General features: G+C 40.2%; 1 protein-coding gene across 1 annotated transcript in view; it reads left to right on the plus strand.

The window, feature by feature from the left end:
• LOC108239047 (glutamate receptor ionotropic, NMDA 3A-like) overlaps positions 1–24,259 on the plus strand; it is a 47,791-nt gene that overhangs the window by 7,561 nt on the left and 15,971 nt on the right. The window contains exons 2-4 of the mRNA XM_017421507.3: positions 8,689–9,179; positions 11,832–12,103; positions 15,761–15,997. Of these exons, the coding sequence (XP_017276996.2) occupies positions 8,689–9,179; positions 11,832–12,103; positions 15,761–15,997 (1,000 nt within the window). The remainder of the gene's footprint in view (positions 1–8,688; positions 9,180–11,831; positions 12,104–15,760; positions 15,998–24,259) is intronic.

Consider the following 24,259-nt stretch of genomic DNA (forward strand, 5'->3'; position numbering starts at 1 on the left):
TGAGGCGTCGTCGTCACGGCCGACCCCCACGGAGACACGGGATGGTGAGGCGTCGTCGTCACGGCCGACCCCCACGGAGACACGGGATGGTGAGGCGTCGTCGTCACGGCCGACCCACACGGAGACACGGGACAGTAGAGTGTCGTCTCGGCCGACCCCCACTGAGATGTTGGCAGGTGGGGCGTCATCCTCTTCAGGAACGCTGACCAGCAGAGAAGGCACAGAGAAGTCCCAGGGCTCAGCAGAGGGCGCAGAGAGGTCCCAGGGCTCGGCAGAGGGCGCAGAGAGGTCCCAGGGCTCGGCAGAGGGCGCAGAGAAGTCCCAGGGCTCAGCAGAGGGCGCAGGAAGCTCAGAGGGCTCGGCAGAGGGCGCAGGAAGCTCAGAGGGCTCGGCAGAGGGCGCAGGAAGCTCAGAGGGCGCAGAGAGGTCCCAGGGCTCAGCAGAGGGCGCAGGAAGCTCAGAGGGCGCAGAAAGCTCAGAGGGCTCTGGAGGCGGAACTGAAGACTTCGGCGGAGGCGGCGGCGGAACTGGTCTGCAGGCCATGCGGGTTCCCCAGAACGGAGATGCTCTTTCCTCCTCCTCCACCAGCATGGGCGACGGAAAGCCAACACAGTCGACCCGCTCCTTTCTTCTTTTTCGCCTCCATCTTCAGGAGACCAGAATTTCTGGAGGCGCAGCAGCCATCGAAGACATGGGAGGAGCGGCTGCCACCGGAAACACGGAGTGAGCAACAGCCGCAGGAGACCAGGAAGGAGCGCATCCCAGGGCGTAATCCCTCCGGGCACCACTGAGGATCTTGTCCATACCCGGGGACGTTTCCAGCCCGGGATGACAAAGCACCTCTCTCAGGAGGTCCCAAGGTGCCAAACCTCGTTTCCTCACGGTCATGGAGGTGGCCTCCACATCGCAGTACTCCCTTACTGCGAAGTGGAGCAAAAGATAATCCTCCTCAGAGAGGCCGGAAAAAGAAAAAAAAAAAAACTGAGTCTGCTGGGTTCTGGTCTGGCTGGTCCATTCTGTCAGGAACGGTGGAGACGGAGGCGAACCCAGAATGCACTCGTATTTAAAGAAAGAAAAACTAATTTATTAAACTAAGGAAACAAACAAAAACAAAAAGCTGACGTGGCAGCAAACAGACAAGAACTAAATAAAAATGCATAAATGGAACAGAACTCTGAAAACCAGGAACACTGAGCGAAGCAAACAAGAGACTAACATCAAACAAACCTTAAACAATGGACCAGCGAGGTATGGGAAGAGTGACCGGGTTTTTAAGACTGCGGATAACGAGGTGAGTGGGAACAGGTGGAATGATTACTGATTCGGTACAGGTGAAGATGGGCGTGGCTGACAGACAAAAGAATGACTGGGGGAGAGTGGAAATGAGAACACAAACACGAGGAGGACAAACCAAGAAGAAAACAAAAACCAGATAACTACAAATAGAAAACAAAACCAAAACACAAACCAGAGAACTAAAATAAAAACAAAACCCAGAAAAAGCCAAATCACCACAATTATATTCCCCATCCCTAGTCAGAAAATTGCTGATCAGACTGGTACAAACAGTTTGTTGTGTTCTGAAGTTTGCACTAAATTAATTTGTGGTACGTCTTGTCACTGAATGGCGCTGCAACTGCATGGGGAATACAAGATACAAGATAGGATAGGAGTGAAAGCATTTCTGTAATGGTGCCGCATGATAGCATGTTTGTGAGTTTTGCCAGCCATTTCCTAATTTAAATTTACAACCGCCACATCCAACCATCCTCCACGTGAGGCAGAGACTCACCCCTGACCTAGAGGGTGCATTCCACCCGTTTCCTGATTGAGAACCATAGCCTCGGACTTAAAGGAGCTGACTCTCATTCCAACAGATGAGACCCTGGGGTTCCCAAATCAGACACACTCCTCTCCATGACTGCCTCGAGATCCTGTCCATGATCACCACAAACAGGATTGGAGACAAGGGACAGCCCTGGTAGAGTCCAACCTGCACCAAGAACGAGCTTGACTTTGTGCCAAGAATGTGGACACAGGTCCTGCTTTGGTTATACAGGGACCCTCAAAAGCAACTCAGGTACCCCATACTCTCACAGCACCCAACAGAATGTCTCAGGGAACATGGTCATAATCCTTCTCCAGATCTATAAAACACAACTCAATTGACCCCCTTACCAGCCCTGCAAGGATGAAGATCTGGTCCACTGTTCCACGACTAGAATGAAAGCCACACTGCTCCTCCTGGATTTGAGGTTCAACAATCAGTCAGAGCCTCCCTTCCAACACCCTAGAGCAGGGCCCGCTTTCCCTTTCTGAGTTGTCAAACGGTTTGCCAGAACTTCCTCGAGGTCAACCAAAAGTCCTTCTCCATGGCCTCTCCCAATTCCTCCCATGTCTGAATTTTTGCCTCCGCATCCCAGGAAGCCGCAGTCCTTCTGGCCACGCTGTAACTGTTGGCTGCTACGGGAGCCTTCAAGAACAGCCAAATCCTAAAGGCCTCCTTCCTCAACTTGATAGCCTCCATTACTGCCAATGTCCACCAGCAGCTCCACCAGTTGCAGCAACAACAGGCACCAATGACCTTCAGACCACAGCTCCTGGAAGCTGCATCTGCAATTCAGATTCCACGTCCCTGACCTCCCCTGGGACATGTGAAAAACTCTCCCAGAGGTGTAAGTTGAAGATCTCACAGACAGGGGGCTCTCCCAGTTCACCCTCACTATTTGTTTGGGTTTACCAGGTCTGTCCAGCAGCCTCCTCTTCCACCGGATTTCTCCAGCCGCTGAGAATAAATAATCCATCAAGCCCCCAGGTTAACAACTGACCACACCCAGACTTTATGACGAACTGCTGTTAGTCAGTCTGGTTTCTTCAAGATCTTGGAAAACAAGATCTCAGGGTAATATTTTAATAAACTGTCCTGAACCACATTTGCAAAACCTCCCAATATTTACAGAACCAAGCTCCTTGAATCCATGACTTTGTGAGAATAGAGATGAAGTGACTCATGTGAACTCAGGGACATTGACAAAATCCATGACAGAGTATTGTCTTTCTATGCATTAATTATGATATGTTGCAGGGTACAGCTTTGCGGCATAAATCAGTAGCTGAAAAGGTTTAAAATCACTTCAGTAGAACACAATTTTCCAATCCATAATAACAATTCATAAAGTTTCCCGATTAATTTACTTCTACTTTTACAGGGCCGCAGACTGAATTGCATTTCTGGAACTCATGAATAATATGGGTTACATCTTGGAGGAAGTTTGCCGCTCGAATCAGGCGGAATGGTCCTGGAATTTGGCTGTTTGGATTCGCCATTGAGTATCAGCGAGATTTTCAAGGCAGACAGAAAACAAGTCTGCTTGAACCAAAACAATTACTGTTTGTGAATTTGGCTCACCTAGGCTAACCTTGGTCAGCTATCTCAATTTCTCCTCGGAATTTATGTAAACAAGATGCTCTGCCCCCTCCTGCCTAAGGACATCTGTGGATCTGCTCTGGGCTGGCTAATAAACATTCCATTACATTATCAAAGACAATGGCCTCTGTGACGTGATTCATGGACTTATCTGCAAACACACACGCACACACACACACACACACACACACACTCATACAACATCCACCACATCCCCTTCCGTCTTTCATTATCTTAGTTAGTAATTATTATGTCGGCCGTCTAGCGGGCCTGGTACTATTTAGAAAGTTCGGTTCTGTTAGTCTTAGCAATATCATGTTTTAGCTTATTTAGCCTTCTTGTACATTTACTTTAGTTCCTGTATATTTTGTTTAGTTTATCTTAGCTCATATTTTATATATTGTTTTAGATTGTTAGATTTCTAATTGTTGTTTAGTTCAGCTTTACCTTTATTGTGATTTTATTTAGATTATTTTAGCTACTATTTTGACTGTCTTAGCTCATGCTTAGATATGTCTGGTTTCATGATTTTACCTAGGGTATCCTGTATTTCATTTAGATTATACATGACTGATGCGTTTTCTTTTTTTCTTTTTTGTGTTTCATTATGTACCTGCTGTATTGGATTCTGTTTTTGTTTCTGTTGTAAAGCACTTTGGATCGTCTTGTTGCTGAAAAGTGCTATATAAATAAATCTCACTTCACTTCTCACTTCACTTCACAAACACAAGCACAAATAATATCTCCCACATTTTACCTTTAGGCTGCGGGCAATAACATCTACATTGAGCATGTGGGCCAGTAACTTCTCGTTCAACCCAGACTAAGTGTTTGTGTGCTCTGCTTGTGAATTTGTTCACTGTCTTGCATCTTCACAAGCAAATGTAGCACAGTCTCTGCATAATTGTGGAAAAACCCAACTAAAAATGATCCATCACATTCCACATTACCTCATGTTTTGTCATCAGCTCTTCCCTGTCTCTGTGAGCACAGAGCTAAAGTGCTAGCCTGGTCTTAAGCTGAAATGGCTCATAGTAATGGGACAGCTGAATCATCATATCTCACAGACAGCAGATTCATCAAGCTAATCCACTCCAGACTCATAATGTAATGGTTTCAACTAGCCAAATGAAAAATATAAAAAAAAAATTAAAGGCCTATCACTCCTTAAAAGAATGCATATCACCCATAGTCCTTCCTGGAAAGTTTTTAGACTAAGATCATGTAGTTGTAGTTGAGATATTACAAAGTTGCAGCGCTTTGTTCACTAGAGTATAAGTTATAGAGACTAGAGCCTCTAAACAATCTAGAGAAACTCTAGTTGAGAGTTAATCTGATTTTTTTTTTTTTCAACAGTGGCTTTCTCTTCCACTCTCTCATCAAACTTAGTCTGGTGAAAAACCTAGGCAATAGTTGTTGTAGCAACTATTGCTACTGTACTATTGTATCTTTCCTATCTCACCTGCTGAAGCTTGTAACTCCTTCAGTGGTCTCAGGTGTCTTGGTTGGTATCTCTCACTGTTTTCCTTTTTGCATGGTCACTCAGTTTGTGAAGACAGCCTGCTATTGATAGAATTACATATGTCCCATATTTCTTCCATTTCTCGATGATGGATTTACTAGAACTCCTGGAAACAGTCTTATTGGAAATCTTTTTGTACCCATCCCCCAAACTGTACTTTTCAATTAACTTTTCTCTGAGTTGAATTAGGACAATCACTTTAAATGGAGTGAATATTTATGCTATCCCTTATTTAATATTAAATGTTTTTGTTTGATTGGTATTACTCTGTACAAATTTGATTTCACTTAGACATTAAGGTTTTTATTTGTTTTGTTTGTTTTTTGTTTTTTGCAAAGAAGGCTAATTTTTGTTGACCATGATTGCTTTATGACAACAATAAAAGCGTATATCATCTATGGGGTGAATACTTTTCTGTAGTGCTTAGAATATAAGTTGCGCAGTCTCAGCTACAACGTCACCAAATCTTAGCTCGGGATCTGTAAAGTTGACTGGAGTATAACAATTTTTGTGTTTACTAAGACTGCTTTGCTGTGGCGGCTATCTTAAATCAAGTTGACTCCATAAAGTAATCAGTTGAAGATGTTAATCCAGTGACACACACACATACAAACAGGCAAAAACGTTATTGCTCCATCTTCAATTTTTGTGGGCAACAATAATATTAACTGCACAGCAAGCCTCACTTTACATCTCTTATCTGATCAGGAAAGTGCAAAAGCCCCTTCTTAAAGTTTGTGATACCTTTGAATTGATGGCCACAGATAATATTTGATAAGACTGTGCTGTAATTCAAGTAATTTCACACCTATGGAGTTAAAATTTAGTGTGGTAGTAGCTGAGCATCGTCCACGACACACACTTTGAGAATTACACATTGCACAACATCTTTGCATTAACTATTGGATATTACAATGTTACAGAAATCACTAAAGGAAGAGGGTAGAACACAGTCCAAAGCACTATGATCCTTTTGTTGTGGGTCTTGAAGGTTGTTTGGTCCCATCAGGCCAGAGGCAGTATTTAAAGAATGATCGTGGATGCCATTGATAAGTCAGCCAGCAGTGTCAGAGAGCGATGGCTTCCTCTGACTAACACCTGGTTCCAGTTTCCATGTTGAGCCTGGATGTCAGCAGAGTGGCCGATAAGTGATGACTCTATAAGAGAGAGGCAGGCATGCCGTCTCAGTCTCTTATCACTCCATCGCTTTCAGTTTGGAGGAAAGTTTACTCCCTCTGTATTTTACTCTGAATTGGGGATGATCCGAGACATGCTTGTTTTAATCTCTTCAGTGGAGATGGAATCAGCGTGGCAGCTGTGTCAACTGAGACGGAACTGACTGACAGATCTCACTCTGATAACAATAGGCCTTTATCTACTTCCCTCCCTTTCCTCCTCCTCCTCCACCTCCACATTCTTTTTCCTTCCATGCTTTTGTTGACTTTATTCCTTTTTCCTTGCTTGCTTCCTCCTTCCTCTGTCTTTCATCCATCTATCTATTTGTCCACAGTCTCTTTACTCTTTACTTTTGAATTCAAACATTTAGAAAAACTGTATCAGAAGCAGCTATTTCCTCAATATCACCTGGTGCCGAAGACAAAAGAGTGAGAAAGATTTTGTCCATGCCTTTGTGTGTTTGTGTGCATTTGTCTATTCTGATACCAAAATAGCTCATGCATCACCAATGAACTTAGATTTCAGTGAAACTTACAGAAAGTACTCATTAGGTTCTTAACTACAACAAACCAACTTTTGGAGTCAACTTAATTCAAAGTGGGTGCCTCAGCAAAGCAACTTTAGTAAAAACAAAACTTGCTGTAATTCAAGTACTTTACAGCTATTGAGTTAAAATTTGGTGTGGTAGTAGCTGAGCATCACCCACAACACACACTTTGAGAATTACACATTGCACAACATCTTTGCATTGACTATTGGACTCAATCTTCTCAAAAAGCAATTACTGCCTGTACATCTACTACATCAGCTGAATTCAAGATGGCCTCCACAGCTAATCAACCTTAGCCTGCACAGAAATGTCTATAACAATTGGGAGTTGTAGTATTTGAGAGCCATTTCAACACATACTCTAAGCATTGACAGATCAGTCAAGATATATATATTGCATGAAAAAATGCATAATGGTATTTTTGGGATTTGACCAAATTGGCTACAACTCCATCATTTCTCACCATAAGATGATCTTCGTCTAAAACTCTGGCATGAAAGGTGGCAGGCAATATACATTACTTCAAGAAATGCTAGCACTTCAGTAATTTTACAGTTTTACTCCACTGCTTCATTTCTGAAACCAACATTTTGCTTCTCCCTGCTCTCCTTCTCACTCATGCCTGCCTTGCTTGCTTATATCTCCAGACGTCCTCTTTCCCGTCGTGCCTTCCTCGCTCCGTCCCCTGGGGCCATGAGCTGTTAATTGCCTTTTCCATGTGGAAGTCTCTCACTTCCTTCAGCTTTGTTAGTGTTCTCTAGAGCAATGGTGCGTCTGGCTGTTGCAGTGGAGGGATAAGAATCAGGGAGTGTAGAAGCAGAGCATAAAGTCTAACTTCATGGGTTCCAAAGGCGTGATAGAACGACCCCCTTTATCGGTCTCTCTCAGACCAGAAAATAAGGTCACTGACATTGTACTAAAAGGACAGTAAATAGTGTAATCTGAAAGTCTCTAGAGTATGTTCTAATTGACTCACCATAGAAAGATAAGTTTCCCTTGTGCCTTGATAAAGTTTTAAGATGGATAGCTTAAAAAGCATACTTTTGCTCTTTATTGTAAAAATTAGAGTCAGAAGCTTCAGTTTTGCAGCAGTACTGTCATTACTTGAGCAATTAGAGGTATATCATGTTCAATATTCACTGTAGTTGAGTGGTTTAGAATAAATAATAAATTAAAGCCTTAGCTTTCTTTGAATTAATGGATATCACCTAACAAATTTCATGCCAGACTTTTAAATCAAGATGGCCATCAAAAGAATATGTGTTAGTGTCAATGTTAATTTGGACATGTGAGCAAGACAAAAAGGACAAAAAAATAAAACAAACAGCAGTTGTGAAATCTTTCTTTTTTCTTTAAGTAATAGCTCTAATTCTCCATTAGGAGAAACAAATTTATGACTTTAAGTCTGTTGTGACCTCAACAACATGGTTGAGCACACATACCAAATGCAGTCATCCCTGCGTACTTTAACATTTAAACAACCAGTCCTATTTGCAACTCCCCCTACAATTGCCCATTAATCAAGATAAAGTAGAGCTTGTGTGCCACACTGAGACATCATCTGACAACGTCCACATGATCAAATGCTAAGACATGAACTACCACTGTCCCTGTGTTTTTTAAGAAGACAGAGATGATATATGTATAAATGGGAATCACTCTTCCTAATGTATTCTCCCATAAAAGACCAATGTTGGGCCACAAGACGAGTGAGAGGAATAGCAATGGCTGCTGGTACTGACTGGCAGATAGAAGGAGACCCTCATTGCACTGCATTAACTTTTAATTATGACTGTCTGGGAGATGCAATTTCCCATCTGAGACTGGACTTACTAAAATGCTACAACCAGACTGTTCCCATCTGTGTCAGCTTTTGTAACCTTTACAATTTTTTTTTATCAGTTGTGCTGGTAATTTCCTTTGTCTACATTTATAAACCGCAATACCACACTAAACGTCTTTATTCTTTGTCTTGTAGTTGACAATCTGTTTTTCTTCTTCTTTCCTTCTGAGGTTTCTGTCCAACAGTTCCTTCACTGGTTCTACAGGACTAATCCATGTGGACGCTGATGTCTCTCGGGTCCTTTCCTCCCAGCTGTTCCACGTATGGAGTCTGAAAAGAGGCGCTCTGGGCCAGCCAGCTTGGGTTACTGTAGGGCAGTGGACCCAAGGCCGACTGGATTTAGAGGGGGGTGTCCTGGGACTGGTGAGAGGGCTTGGAAACAGCCAGGGTCTAGGAGCTGGTGTGAGAGGAGGGGATGGCCAAAGTGATGGTTATATGGGAGGTCGCTGGAGGCCAGGACTTTCTGTCGAGGGACACCGCCTTCGGGTGGTGACACTGGTGGAACACCCATTTGTCTTCACACGGGAGGTGGACGAGGATGGAATGTGTCCAGCAGGTCAACTCTGTCTAGACCCTAAAACTAACCGGTCCGACATCATCGGTGGCCTCTTCAACCAGCTTCACAACCCCAACTCCACAGCAATGGACTGGGAGGGAATTGGTGAGTTTTTCCTTTGGCATTTATCTACCAAAAAATGTTCTTGAACTGCTGGTTTGCTGGAAAAGATATAGTTTAATTCAGTTTCAATTCAGTTCAGTTAAGTTTATCTATATAGCACCAAGTCACAACAAAAGTCATCTCAGGGCACTGTACAAAAACATCCACATACATTATAAAAAGCTAATTATTAAAAGTTATCTATTTAAGGATGCCAGCAGATTTTGTTGAATCTTCACTTCATCGCAGTCTCCCATCCTAAGCAGCACATAGCCAACAATGGAAAGAAAAAACTCCCATTTAACAAGAAGAAACCTCCAGCTGAACCAGGCTCAGGGCGGGTGATCATCTGCTTCGACCAGCTGGGGTTAGAGGACAGGAAAGAGACACAGACAGGCAAAGAATGGCTGGTACAGGTTTAGTTTCTATAGAAAGAAAGACAAAAACACATGTTAATGATAGAAATAATGACAAATACAAACATGGAGAGATGAACATGTAGAGACAGAAGAGTGAGGAAATGTGGTCAGTTTGTCCTCCAGCAGTGTAAACCCATATAGCAGCATAACAAAGGGATAGATCAGGAAACCAAAGCCAAGCCTAACTAAAAGATTTATCAAAAATGAAAGTCTTAAACCTAGTCTTAACAGGAGAAAGAGTGCCAACCTTGCAGATAGAAACTGGAAGTTGGTTCCACAAGAAAGGGGCCTAATAACTGAAAGCTCTGTCTCCCGTTCCACTTTTGAAAACTCTAGGAACCACAAGTAAACTTGCAGTCTGAGAGCAAAGTGCTCTGTTAGGAAAATTTGAAACAATAAGATCTTTAACATATGATAGAGCTTGGTTGTTGAGAGCTTTGTATGTTAGAAGATTTTAAATTCTATTCTGAATTTGACAGGTAGTCAGCGGAGAGAAGCTAAACTGGAGAAATATGATCTCTCCTTCATACTCTCATTAGAATCCTGGCAGCAGTATTTTTGGAGCAACTGAAAACTTTTTAAGAAAGTTTTTTTTGGACACCCAGATAATAAGAATTACTCTAGACCAGTTTAGACGTGATAAATGTATGGACCAATTTTTCTGCACCATTTTGGGACAAGATGTTTCTAATTTTAGTGATATTACATAGGTGGAGGAAAGCAGTCCTGGTAATATTTTAATGTGAGGGTAAAAAGATATATCCTGATCAAAAATAACACCAAGTTTCTTTACATTAGAACTGGAGGCCAAATTAATGTCATCCAGAGGAAGTAAAAGGCTGAAAAGTTTATTCCTAAGATGCTCAGGTCCAAAAACCACTACCTCTGTCTTGTCTGAGTTTAAAAGCAGAAAATTAAGAATTATTTAGGTTTTTATGTGTTTAAGACATACTTTTATCTAAGTAACAGATTGGATTCATCGAGTTTCACAGATAATTATAACTGACCTTCACCAGCATAACAATGAAAATTTGTTCCATTCTGGCTAATAACTTTACCTAATGGAAGCATATATAAGGTAAAGAGTATTGGTCCAAGCACTAAACCCTGAGGAACTCCATGACAAACTGTGTATGAAAAAGACTATTATTAACATGAACAAACTGGAATCTATCAAATAAATGTGATTTAAACCATTTTAGAGTCTTTCCTGTAACCCTAATATCATGTTCAAGCCTCTATTTTAGAGTATTGTGATCAGTTGTATCAAATGAGGAACTGAGATCTAACAGGACAAGTATGGACACAAGTCCATTGTCTGAAGCCATGAGAATGCCATTAGTAACTTTCACAAGGACTGTTTTTGTGCTATGATGAGCTCTCAAGCCTGAGCTCATTGTGTTTGAGAAAAACAATCTGTAATTTTTTTGGCTTCTCTCAGTTAAATTGCTCTTTTTACTTAAAAATTAATATTATGTAGTTGAACATATCTCTACAACACCTCAATACTAAGGCATGACTTTGAAGTGTTATCAATAAGGAATCACTCATAGTCAGTGTAGTAAAAAATATATTTGTGTTTTGGTGTTAAGGCTCATTGATACAGCATCTGAGTTTCATGAACGAAGAGCATGAAATACATTAAATGAATAAGATATGAAGACTACTCTATAAAAGAAACATCAGGAGATATTTTTCTTTTACTCAGCAGACTGTTGGGCTACAGAAATCACTTACTTTTACTTTAAATCCACAGATTGCAGGTGGAAAACAGAAATTGTTTTTGTGGTGTCATTGCAGGGATTGGATAGATTGACAGCAAAGAAAGTTTGATCAAATTTTTCAACATGCTTGTCTAGTCCATGGGCTTGGAAAATCAGAGACAAGCAAAATGAGCTGGCCCACTACTCATTTAATTAACTGAGATTACAAAAAAAAGTTTGCCAAAGAAATTAAAATGGCATGAGGTGTATTTCACACGACCAGCTGTTGGTTTTTCTTGTGTGTATTTTAAGGGACGTTAATTTGTGCAGAATTAATAAATGTAGTCCTCGCCTTGGTGCCAGGGTCATTAAAAATATCCACATTAAAGTGTCCTTTGATGATCCATCAGCATTTTTCAAGAATCATTGTTGCGCACAGATTCTCCTAGGTGCAACCCCTGCAGTTACAGAACATGAATATAAAAATGTCTAAATGAGTACATTTTACATAATCATCAATTCTTTCCTTTCAGAATTGCCAGAGGATCTGAGAAAATGCTGCTATGGGTATTGCATTGACTTGTTGGAGAAACTGGCAGAAGACATGGGCTTTACCTTTGACCTTTACATTGTGGGAGACGGGAAATACGGAGCGCTCAGTGGGACCGGGCGCTGGACTGGGCTTGTGGGTGACCTCCTGAGTGGAATTGCTGACATGGCCGTCACCTCCTTCTCCATCAACTCTGCCAGGAGCAGAGTCATTGATTTCACCTCACCTTTCTACTCCACCAGCCTGGGCATTCTGGTATATTTGCTTTAGTTTGAAGTTGTTTTTTTATTATTATTATTGGTTTTATCATAAGAAGGGAACATAGGGTATACTGTATATCAAAACCTAAAGAGATAGTCTTTTGAATTTATTATTGTAAAAAAGTTATCAGTAGTTAGTATCTTATAAGCCCTGACATCATACTTGCCAACATTTGGGAATGCCAATGTGGGACAACATAGCGTGAAGCGGGCACCACTGCAACCCCCCACCCCCACCCCACCCCCACCCCCAACCACACACATTCACATTTTAAGTATTACATTATCTGTGTTTAAGTCTGTCTGCCCAAATATATGCAGTTGTATATAAAAAGTTTTGCCAGACACAGCTTATCTACTCATCAGCTGGTCATGTCTTTAAAACATCATGCAAAAAACCAACTCCCAGAAATACACACAAACATAGATTCAACATGATTTTCCTGAATTCTGATCAATTAATTTGAATTAAACAAACACATATCATAGTTGCTTAAGATCAGGGCTCTCAAGTTTTCGTCTGAGCTTGGAGTTAGATTTTGAGCTGCTAGAGAGTTGTTAGTTGACACATTAAGACAGAACTTTTTGTGCCACTGTGGACACAGAGTGGAGCGGGTCTCCTCTCTGCTGTGGGATTGACAGCTATCAGTGCTTGGGGAAGTGGGCGGGGCTTACGGTACGCTGCAGAATGAGTGCTTTCTCACATTTAGCCGCCAAAGTCACTAGATTTGTCGCTAGTCGCTTTAAAAAAAAAAGCTAGAGAGATCTGAAAACTCGCTAAATGTAGCGTTAAAGTGACAAAAATGCCGTGTGTGGTTTTTTTGCGTGAGAAATAAAAAATGTGGCGTGTGAGCGTGTGCACTTCTCGAAATGCGTTTGTTTCACGGTCAGTGCCTAAGACTTGAGAGCCCTGTGCATGTGACTACTGCTGAAGCACAGCTACAGGCTTCCAGGCAAGGCCAGGGCAAAATGCGAGACTTTTGGCTGTCCCGCACAGTGTGATGCGGGACAAGGGACAGGGGGGGCTAAATGCCGGACTGTCCCCCCCAATGCGGGACGGTTGGCAAGTACGGGACATCAGTCATAAAGCTGGACTAATGCTAGCTAAACAAGGGCTTGTTTTTCATAATTTTTTGCAAACTACTGATAAGTATTTGACAGAACATCACTTCAAAAATGACCTGACTATCCTTTTATTGGATAACCTACAAACACAGAAACATACAACATTGTAATTGTGGTGTAACACTATGATTACAAGCTGTTTTATGTTTTACATTGCTGAAATGTTATAGAAACAAAATATCCCAAGGTGCAATATTTTGCAATGTTTCTTAAACATCCTTTGCATGACGTGTCACCAACTGACTACCTTCTTTGCCATCTCAGATATATTAGAGCCAGTTCACACGCGGCAATAAATTACATACGTCCTGAGCGAATGAATTGCATTCGTATAGCACTACATACAAGTCTGAACCAAAGACTGCATATGAAAAGAACTTTGACGTGGCCTGGTTGTTGAAGCCAGAACGGGACCAGCTTCTCTACTGACTGATTCCAGTACAAACATTAAATCCCACCCCTTCCATGTAAAAAATGTATTGCTGTTTGTAAAATTAAAAAAATACACCTCAGAGAATTTTTTTCAGTTGTTGGCTGTTGTTCATTCTCATAGTTTTTATTTTGCTGCTGTATGTTCAGATATTCATTTTTTTTTTAAACATTTTGCTTTAGTTAGTTATTTCATGCTTAAAAGAGAACTTAAGTGACACCATGATTGTATGTGGAGGAGTTGGCAAAACTTAAAGCTCCACATCCATACGCTGGTACAGAAATTACAGCATTTCACCTTCCTTAAAAAGGTTCCTGTTGGCTTCAACTCTTAAACTGAAAAAATGTGGGGATATCTGGTTGACACCATACCATGTCTTTGGTTTGAACAGCCCTAATGCATGTTGAATATGTTTGCACTCTGTGCACATCCATACATGTTTGAAACTGGACGGCGTATACAGATAACACGTATGTGGATAAAAGGGGTCTAGATTACTTTTGAAGGTGGTATGTTTAATAGTCTGAAAAAAATCCATCTGATTTGATTGTGACGCCATACAAGCAGCAGAGTTACTACCTGAATGTGTTAGGAGGAAAAAAAAGTCTACCCAGCCAATGCCATCCTTGTGGATATTCTGAAGATTTGGCTTTCATTGTTTGTTTGTGTTTTTTGTTTTGTTTTTTCACCTAAAAGTTTTATTGAACTGCATGTCAGAATCCTTCTCAAAGTGTTCATTTTATTGGGATTTTATTAATCAGAGCAGGACAGGGTGCAGTGCGGTGAGTTCCTCTTTAGTTTAAAATTTGTACTGATGGTTTTTAGAGCTGATTGAACACACTATGGTCACTGTGTGCTATAATGTGCTGTGTCAATCAGAGGACAACAGACTGAACAGCATTATCCATTCATTTTCTTTTATCGCTTTTTCTTTCTGGGTCACAGGGCAGCTAGTGTCTATATCTAGCAGTAACTGTGCAAAAGGCAGGAAATACCCTGAACCAGTTGCAAGTCCACAGGGCCACATAGAGACAATTAAGACAAACAACCATTCACTTTCACTCACACCTAGAGACAATTTAGAGTTACCAATTAACCTAACATGCATGTTTTTAATCTCTTGGAGAAGACCTGAGTATGCAGAGAAAACCCATGCATGCACACAGAGAACATGCAAACTCCACACTGAAAGGCAAACTTGTGACCTTCTCACTGTAAGATGACAGCTCTAACATCTGCTCTGTTGTGCCCTGAGCAGCATTATGTCACATCTGAAGCATATTAATGTCATAATAATAATATAGCTCAGATGTCTAAATGCATTGTATTGCTGTCACACTAATCTGACAGCTCACTGTGTGACATGGCTGTGTGTGTATCTGCCTACAGAGCAGGTAATTGACATCTGATTGCAAAAACGTTTTGGGGCTCACATTTTATTGTGAGGGCTCTTAATCGGAGCTGACCACTTGCAATTGAATCACCCAAGACAGATAGTGGCCAGGTCTGAACAACTTCAACCCCCATGCCCACCCTTCCTCTTGGGCATGAAGGGGAGAAACAACCTTTGTTGTTTCACACATTAGTCTAAGGTGTCAAGAAGGCATCCGAGAACCAGTTGGAAAGTGGAGCTTAAGGGTGTGAGTCACTAACAATATCAAAGCCTTAAGTGTGTTTCCCTGTCACTTTAATATTTTAGTAAGAACTAAAAGTATGCAACCTCATTATATTGCCCAGTTTTCCCCTTTAATCATGTAAGACAGGAGATTATTCTTTTGGTCTTAATTAGTTTGTGGGTTTTTCAGTAGTCATATAAATAAAAAGAGTCTCAACTGAATAAAAGGAATACAATGCAAATCAGCATCATGTGAATTTGTGAACTTTATTATTTTAAAAAGTTTTCTTGCATTCAGTAAATTATCAACGGCAAAAGACTCAGTAAAAAGTAATTAATGTAATTTTAATAAAACTAAATCTGTCTAGAGTTACTGTTCTAAAAAGAAAAGAAATATGTTTACAGTTTTGTACTATTTTAAATAAGTGCAATAGCAATGAAGCACTCTGACCCAGTCTCATTGTACATTTGTGGCATTTCAGGTTCGAAGCCATGACACTGCAGCTCCCATCGGAGCCTTCATGTGGCCCCTCCACTGGTCCATGTGGGTGGGTATCTTTGTCACGTTGCACCTCACGGCACTCTTCCTCACCTTGTATGAGTGGAACAGCCCCTTTGGGATGACACCCCATGGCAGGAACAGGCTGCGCGTGTTCTCCTACTCTTCTGCCCTCAATCTCTGCTACGCAATACTGTTTGGACGCACTGTTGCCACCAAGGTAAAGTCTTTCCTATCTGTTATATAAAGACATCATGTGGGTGGGGGCAGAAATTATAAATTGCAAAAAAAAAGGGGGGAGTGGAGGAGATTCAAATTAATTAACAAATTTAAACACAATTAAAAGCCTAGTCTTCCATGCAGGAATAAGTATATCACCCACCACCTTTTATGCCAGAATTTTAAACTATTTCTTATATTGAGAAATGAGAAAGTTGCAGCTGTTTTTGGTCAAACCTTAAAAATAACATTAGGCACAGTCTCATGCGTTATTGTCGTGAAAGACTCTAGGCTACTTCAACAACCAATTTTACCTCAGTCTCTGGTAAATTGAATGTGTTATAGTCATTTATGTTCTAGTTAATCAGATTAACTGTGGCACTAATCATGAATTAGACTGACTCCAAAGTTAACCAATTTTAGGTGTATATCCAGTGATTATCTTCTTACAGTTTCAATAAAATTCATTAAGTGGTTCATAACATATTTTGCAAACAAACAGAGTTCACTCCAAATAGTTAATGGCAAAATTATAAACAAGAGTCTCATGTAACAAGTATTGGCGTATGTGTTGTGAATGCTACAACCACATTAAATTTTAGCTCCGTATCAGGAAAATTTACTTTATTCATTTTTTTCGTTTTTAATGTCAGTTGGCTGTGGTGGCCATTTTGATATGGGTTGGTTCCAAAAGTTACACAGTTGTAGATGTATATCCAATGATTATTTTCTGAGAGCTTCATAAAACATCTGTCAGTGGTTCATGAGATATTTTGGTAACAGACAGAAACTCAAACACATGCACAGGCACACATACAGACAGGCCAAAATATTTAAATCCGCCTTCATCTTATGGCAATGGACGTAAACATTGAGGACAAGTCAAAAGAGAGGGGAGTAAAGCATGTGAAAGATGTTAGAAAAAAGACTAAAAGAGTAGTGAAGTAGAGTGGTGCAGGTAGGGACAGAAAGGGTAAGTGTGCTGACAGATACTGAGTGAGTTAGGCTGAGGATAAAGGGGATGGATGAAGGTGGAAAAAATTAAATGGTTAGAGGTTAACTCCCCAAAGTAGTCAGAGACAAAGTTGAAAACAAGAAAGCAGGAAGAAGAGGGTCAGTCAAGTGGTACAGAGGTGATGAAAAAAAGAGCTAATGGGAAGGCTGACAGAAAAATTGTGAGATGGGGTTTAAAGGGGAAGTAGAGATGAGAAAAAGATCTTTTTGAAGGTGATGTTTAGTTTGGCACATGGGAGAATCTAAAGAGGAAAGGAAAGATCCACTGATTGTCACACACCTGAGTGTGCGAAATTTGTTCTCCACATTTGACCCATGCCCTGAGGGAGCAGTGAGCAGCAGCGGTGCCGCGCTCGGGAATCATTTGGTGAGCTAACCCCCCAATTCCAACCCTTAATGCTGAGTGTCAAGCAGGGTGGCAATGGGTCCCATTTTTACAGTCTTTGGTATGACCCGGCCAGGGATTGAACCCACAACCTCCCAGTTTCAGGGCGGACACTCTACCACTAGGCCACTGAGCTGCACAGAGTGCATGCGAGTGGGCAAAAGTTGGCAATATCTGATTGCTTTTTCTCTTTTAATAAATATGCAACTTCTTGAAAAACAATCCAGTTTTCTTCAGATATAAAAAACAAATGCATTTTATCCATCCATTTTATTTTTACCTGCTTGTCTTTTCTGGGTGGTGGGGAGCTGGTGCCTATCACCAGCAGTTGCTGTGCAAGAGGCGGAGGACACCGGATTACACCGGGAACACCCCTCCAGTTCGTCACAGGGCCACATAGAGACGTACAAGACAAACAACCATTCCCACTCTCACTCCCACCTAGGGAAAAATTAGAGTTGCCAATTAACCTAACATGCGTGTTTTGGGGTTGTGGGAGGAAACCCGGAGTACACCCACGTGTTAACAGGGAGAATATGCAAACTCCACCCAGAAAGGCACCAGGCTGGGAAGCAATCCTGCAACCTTCTTGCTTTGAGATGACAGCTCTAACCACTGCACTGCTGTGCCACCTCATATGCATCTTATTTTCTTATTTGCTTGACATAAATATGTAAAATCATTAAATGTACCTTTGCAGCAGCAGCATTCTTCTGCGATGTGTTTGATTTGACAGATTGTGTCACACTCACAGTCACAATGGTGCACACATCCAGCCACAATGCAGCTGAATAATGATCTGCCCTCTTCAATCTTTGTTTTTCATGCAGCAACGCAGTCTTCCAAAATTCATCATTATGATAACTTATGCTCGCTTGTGGAAGTTTTAAGCAGCACTGTCATTTCCTGGAATTATGCCTGGCCTCTCAGTGACTGTGCACAATCACATTCAGCCCCTAAAGTAAGCTGCACATTTAAGTGAAAGACTGTCCCATGGCTAAAAGATCACAGGCTTGATCTTTGCAAGAGGCGATGTGTCAGTTAACAGTTGTGTTCATTAGCAGACTTGTGACCTCTTAAAATGTCCTTTAGCAACTTTCTGAACCTCTGGGTGTTGAATTGGAGCCAAGCTGTGATGTTTTCTCAAACTATGTGGGCAGGGCAAGTCGATCGATTGCTAAACCCTTTTTTCTAAAGTTCAGTTTTAATATTTGACTTAATTCATCCAGACATCCATTTGCTATAGCCAATTTATTCTGAGAAGGGTTATAGGGAGTTGGAGGCTATCCCAGCTGTCACTAGGCAAGAAGTGGGGTTCACCCTGATGAGTTTGCCAGTGTATCACTGCTCTAACACAGAGAGGCTAGCAGACATGGCCACACTCAAAGTAATCATTTGGACATTTTGAAGCGATGATCTATTAGGGTGTTATCAGCAGTGAACAATGATCAAAATATTACAGTTTGGAATATCTGGCAAAAGTTCCTTTGTTCCGTTTAGCTAATGACTAGTCTGAGCAAAGACAAGAAAAAAGGCAATTTCTGCTGTTGTAAAACAACTCCAGTTTCACAAATTTCATAGCAGTTTATTCTAAAACCTTTATACATCCATTGTTATTTACATTAATGTTTATGATTATTAGGAGCTGCACTGTGGCACAGTTGGTCAACTCTGTTGCCTTGCAGCAAGAAGGCCGTGAGTTTGACTCCTAGCTTGGGGCTTTCTAAGTGAGGGTCAGTAAGCAGTAAGCAGTAAGGGTCAAAGGTAAAATGTATTTTTAGATGCATGACATTGCAAACATTAAAGTTTCTGAATCCATTTTCATTTTCAAATGTCAAATATTTGTTTTGTGAACGTTAATCTGCTCATCAGATTAGTTGCTGTGCAGTATAGTTTGTCCTGGTCGAATTACCGAAGCTTCCTGTAGTAGAAACATGTTGCAGTAAAGCAGTGTTTTCACATTTATTTCATCTTTTCTTTGCTAAACCCTGAAAAACATATATCTGAAGTTATCATAACATGACTATCTTTAGTAATGACTTTGAGGTGTTTGATTTGTGTATAAGTTTCCAGTGACAAACACAGTGCTCAGGCAGCACGGCAGCTTGGTAGTTAGAGCTGTTGCCTCCCAACAAGAAGACTGCAGGATTGCCTCCTGACCTTTATAAGTAGAGTTTGCATGTTCTCCCTCTGCATGTGTGGGTTTACTCCAGCTTCTCCAGTTTCCTCATGCATAACATGCATGTTAGGTTAATTGGCAACTCTAAATTGTCCTTAGGTGAGAGTGTGAATGGTTATTTGTCTTTATGTGGCCCTGTGATGGACCTGTTCAGGATGTACCCTACCTCTCACACAGTGACTGCTTGAGATTGGCACCAGCTTGCTTGTTGTCCATGATGAGAGGAATAAACACAGTTAAGGACTTGTTGGTAAATTAACTGGTTGTTGTTGGAAAATTAATGATCTAAATAACATTCGACCCGAATGTTATTTAGATAAAAGCGAACTACCACTTAAGGCTGAGAAAACCTGCGTAAAAATATTACAACAGTTCACTGCAAACCCATATGATGCACTCGATCCACTACAGATTACATGCAGTCTAACACCAATTAAGTGTTGTGATGAGAAGCTATTTTATTTTCTGTTTTTCAAGAGTAGTCGAGGGAAGAACCGAAAGTTAAACAACGTTTTTTTTAACTAAATCAATGACGTCATGACGTCGGTCAGTGTGCGCTCGCACCTACGGCCGGTGTTCTGACGATCTGTGCTTCCTCGTCAGATTTTTCTACCGTAGCACGGCTAAACAGCTATGTCTAACGGTTGGTGCTACCTGTCAAAAACTGCTACCGTCATGTTTTTGATGCAACATTTGTGTGGGTACGTCGCCCCGTGCCAGCCGCATTAAAGGTAACAGATTAATAATATATAATAAATAAATAAAGAGTCCGCTATTGGGTGTAGAGTGAAGGTACTGCATTTCTCAATGCAGTACCCAATTACTAAATTATTATCTAAGGAAGCTAGCAGATTGCATTGAATCTTCACTTTGTCACAGTCTCCAATCCTGAGCAAGCACATTGGCAACAGTGGAAAGGAAAAATTTTGTTTATCATGAAGAAAAAAACAGCTGAAGCGGGCTTAGGCCAAGTGGCTATCTGCTTCGACAAGCTGGGGATTGAGAGGACAGGAAAGAGCCACAAACAAACACAGAATGATTAGTCCAGTTGTAGTTTATATTTGAAGAAAGACAAAGAAAAACATGTTAATGATAGAAATAATTACAAATACAAACATAGAGAGTAGAGCAAGTAAAGACAATGTAAATCTCAGCCTACAGCAGCATAACTAAGGGACAGCTCAGGAAACCCAAGCCAACCCTAACTATAGGATTTTTCAAAAGGAAAGTCTTAACCCTAGACTTAACAGTAGACAGGCTGTCAGCCTCATGGACAGAAACTGGAAGTTGGTTCCACAAGAGCAGAGCCTGATAAATTGAAAGCTCTACTTCTTGTTCTACCTTTAGAAACTCAAGGAACCACAAGTAAACCTGCAATCTGAGAGTGAAGTGCTCTGTTAGAAAACTATAGAATAAGAAGATTGTTTATATAAGATGGAGCTTGGCTGTTGAGAGCTGTGTACATTAGAAGTAAAATTTTAAATTCTATACTGAATTTGACAGGAAGCCAATGGAGAGAAGCTTAAACTAGAGAAATATGATCTCTCCTTCAAACTCTCATCAGAACTCTGTTGGCAGCATTTTGGATCCACTGAAGACTTTAAAGAGTTTTTGGACACACAAAAATTAAAGAGTTGCAATAGTCCAATGTAGATTTGATGAATTCATGGACCAGTTTTGTTTGCACCATTTTGGGACTAGATGTTTCTAATTTTAGTGATATTACATAGGTGGAGGAAAGCAGTCCTGGTAACATTTTAATGTGAGGGTTAAAAGACATATCCTGATCACAAATAACACCAAGTTTCTTTACATTAGAACTGGAGGCCAAATTAATGCCATCCAGAGGAAGTAAAAGGCTGAAAAGTTTATTCCCAAGATGCTCAGGTCCAAAAACAACTTGTCTGTTTAAAAACAGAAAATTAGAAATTATTTAGGTTTTTATGTGTTTAAGACATGCTTTTAATCTAAGTAACAGATTGAATTCATTGAGTTTCACAGATAATTTTAACTGACCTTCACCAGCATAACAATGAACATTTGTTCCATGCTGGCTAATAACTTTACCTAATGGAAGCATATATAAAGTAAAGAGTATTGGTCCAAGCACTAAACCCTGAGGAATTCCATGACAAATGTGTATGAAAAAGACTATTATTAACATGAACAAACTTGAATCTATCAAATAAATCTGATTTAAATGATTTTAGAGCCTTTCCTGTAACTCTAATATCATGTCAAGCCTCTATATTAGAATATTGTGATTAATTGTATCAAATGAGGAACTCAGATTTAACAGGACAAGTATGGACGATAATCCACTGTCTGAGGCCATACGAATATCATTAGTAACTTTCACCAGTGCTTTTCTTTGCTATGAGCTCTAAACCCTGACTTAAACTCCCAAATCGATTATTTCTCTCCAGATGATCACACAATTGGTTTGCAACTATTTTCTCAAGAATTTTTTAGAAGAATGGGAGGTTATATATAGGTCTAGAATTGTCCAGAACTCCTGAATCAAGGATGGGTTTCTTAAGAAAAGGTTTAATTACAGCAACCTTAAAGCTCTGTAGTACATAACCAGTCATTAGAGACAAATTAAGAAGATCAAAAATTTATTTAATTAATTGGGGGGAAACACCTTGTTGAACAGTATGGTTGGAATGGGATCCAGCAGACATATTGATGGTTTGGATGAAGCTAAATTTGGAAAGCTCAACAGGACAAAAACAGTCCAATCACAAATCAGGTTCTAGTAATACTTCTAAAGCTGCCTCATCTGACAGAGAATCAGAGGCAACAGTAGGAAGGATGGTGTGAATTTTCTCTCTAATTTAAATAATTTTATTTATAAAGAATCTCATGAAGTCATTACTGCTTAGAGTTATAGGGATACATGGTTCAACAGAGATAGGACTTTTCATTAGTGTAGTTACAGTACTAAAAAGAAACCTGGGGTTGCTCCTATGCTCTTCTATTAAAGATGAATAAAATACAGTTATAGCTTTACAAAGGGCTTTCTTGTATGTTAGCAGGCTATCTCTCCAGGTTAAATGAAATTCTTCCATGTTATTGATGCGCCATCTTCTTTCCAACTTTCTAGACACCTGTTTTAAAGAACCTAATTCTGAATTAAACCAAAGAGTCAGCTTCCTCTGGCTGGCTGATCACTTTCTTTTTCACAGGAGCAATTTTATCAAGTGATGTTTGTAATGAAGTTGTAATAATATCAACAAGATCATTTAAGTTGCTACTCTCTGTTGCATTACTCTGTAAGACAGAGGAGAATAATAATGGAAGAGATTCTTTATATTTGGTAACAGCATTCTCTGATAGACATCTAATATAATGAAATTTACTCTCAGTGGCTGTGTAATCAGTCAATTTAAACTCAAAGGTTATTAAAAAATAGTCAGACAGAACAGGAATGTGAGGATGTATTATTAAATGCTTACTCTCTATGCCATATGCGAGAACCAGATCAAGAGTATGAGAAGAGAATGAGTACCAGTTAACTTTATTAAATTATTAAAGACTAAGTTTATGCTGTAACTTTCAACATCTACATGAATATTGAAATCCCCCACTATTATGACTTCATCAGTATTCAATAATAAGACAGAGAGAAAATCTGAGAATTCTGACAAAACCTGAGGATAAGGGCCAAGTGAACAATATATATAACACGTAAAAATGTTTTTTTCTGATTTCCATTTTGGATTAGAAAGACTAAGGCTCAAGACTCAAAAGAATTATAATTAATATTTGGTTAAGCATTAATCAATGATCCTGACTGAAAAATAGCAGCTACTCTCCTACCTCAACCTATTGTTCTAGTAACATGAATATTTAGATAATTAGTATTTAGATAATTAGCAGGAGTGGATTTATTTATACTAACAAAATCCTCTTGTAGCCAGGTTTCTGTTAGACAAAATAAATCAGTTTGATGATCAGTTATCAACTAACAGAGACTTAGAGGAAAGAGATCTTATTTTTATTAATCCGCATTTAATTATTTTATTATTTTGTTCTGGTGAAGTAACTGTTTATCTTTGTAAGATTTTTATGGTTTATTTTTCTAGAGGTGACTTTTGGTTCCTTTAATTTGGGTCTTGGGCAAGCTTACACTGTGTCAGTGGGGGTTTGGGTGGGTAACAGAGGAGAAGTACCAGAGAGGCATGTAACACTAAACTCTGCTTCCTGGAACAGACCCTGGGTTGTCAATAATTTGGATGGCTAACAAAATCGGCCAAATTCCTAGAAAGAAGAGCGGCTCCAAATAAAGTGGGATGGATGCCATCTCTCTGCATCAGAACAAGTTTTCCCCAGAATGCACTACAATTATCTATGTAGCCCACCTTGTTTTCAGAACACCACCTGGACAGCCAGTGGTTGACTGACGACAAAATACAGAATCTATATGTAAGAGTTTATATAAATGCAATTTCATGAATCTTATGATTTTTCTTTTAAATTGGAGTTGTTTTAAGATCGCAGCAATTAATTTTGATCATGCCTCTGCATTGGTTCATCTTTCCCATCAGAACTATTCCATTTCTCCAAACTAAGGTTGTTCAGGGAGTGATCTAGACATCACCACTCTACAGAACTTCACTACAGATAGTATGAAATAATCCTTTAAAGGAGAAAGACATGAGCAACACGGGAGGAACAGATTA

Source organism: Kryptolebias marmoratus, linkage group LG10, assembly GCF_001649575.2.
Source record: "Kryptolebias marmoratus isolate JLee-2015 linkage group LG10, ASM164957v2, whole genome shotgun sequence".
NCBI classification, from domain to species: Eukaryota; Metazoa; Chordata; class Actinopteri; order Cyprinodontiformes; family Rivulidae; genus Kryptolebias; species Kryptolebias marmoratus.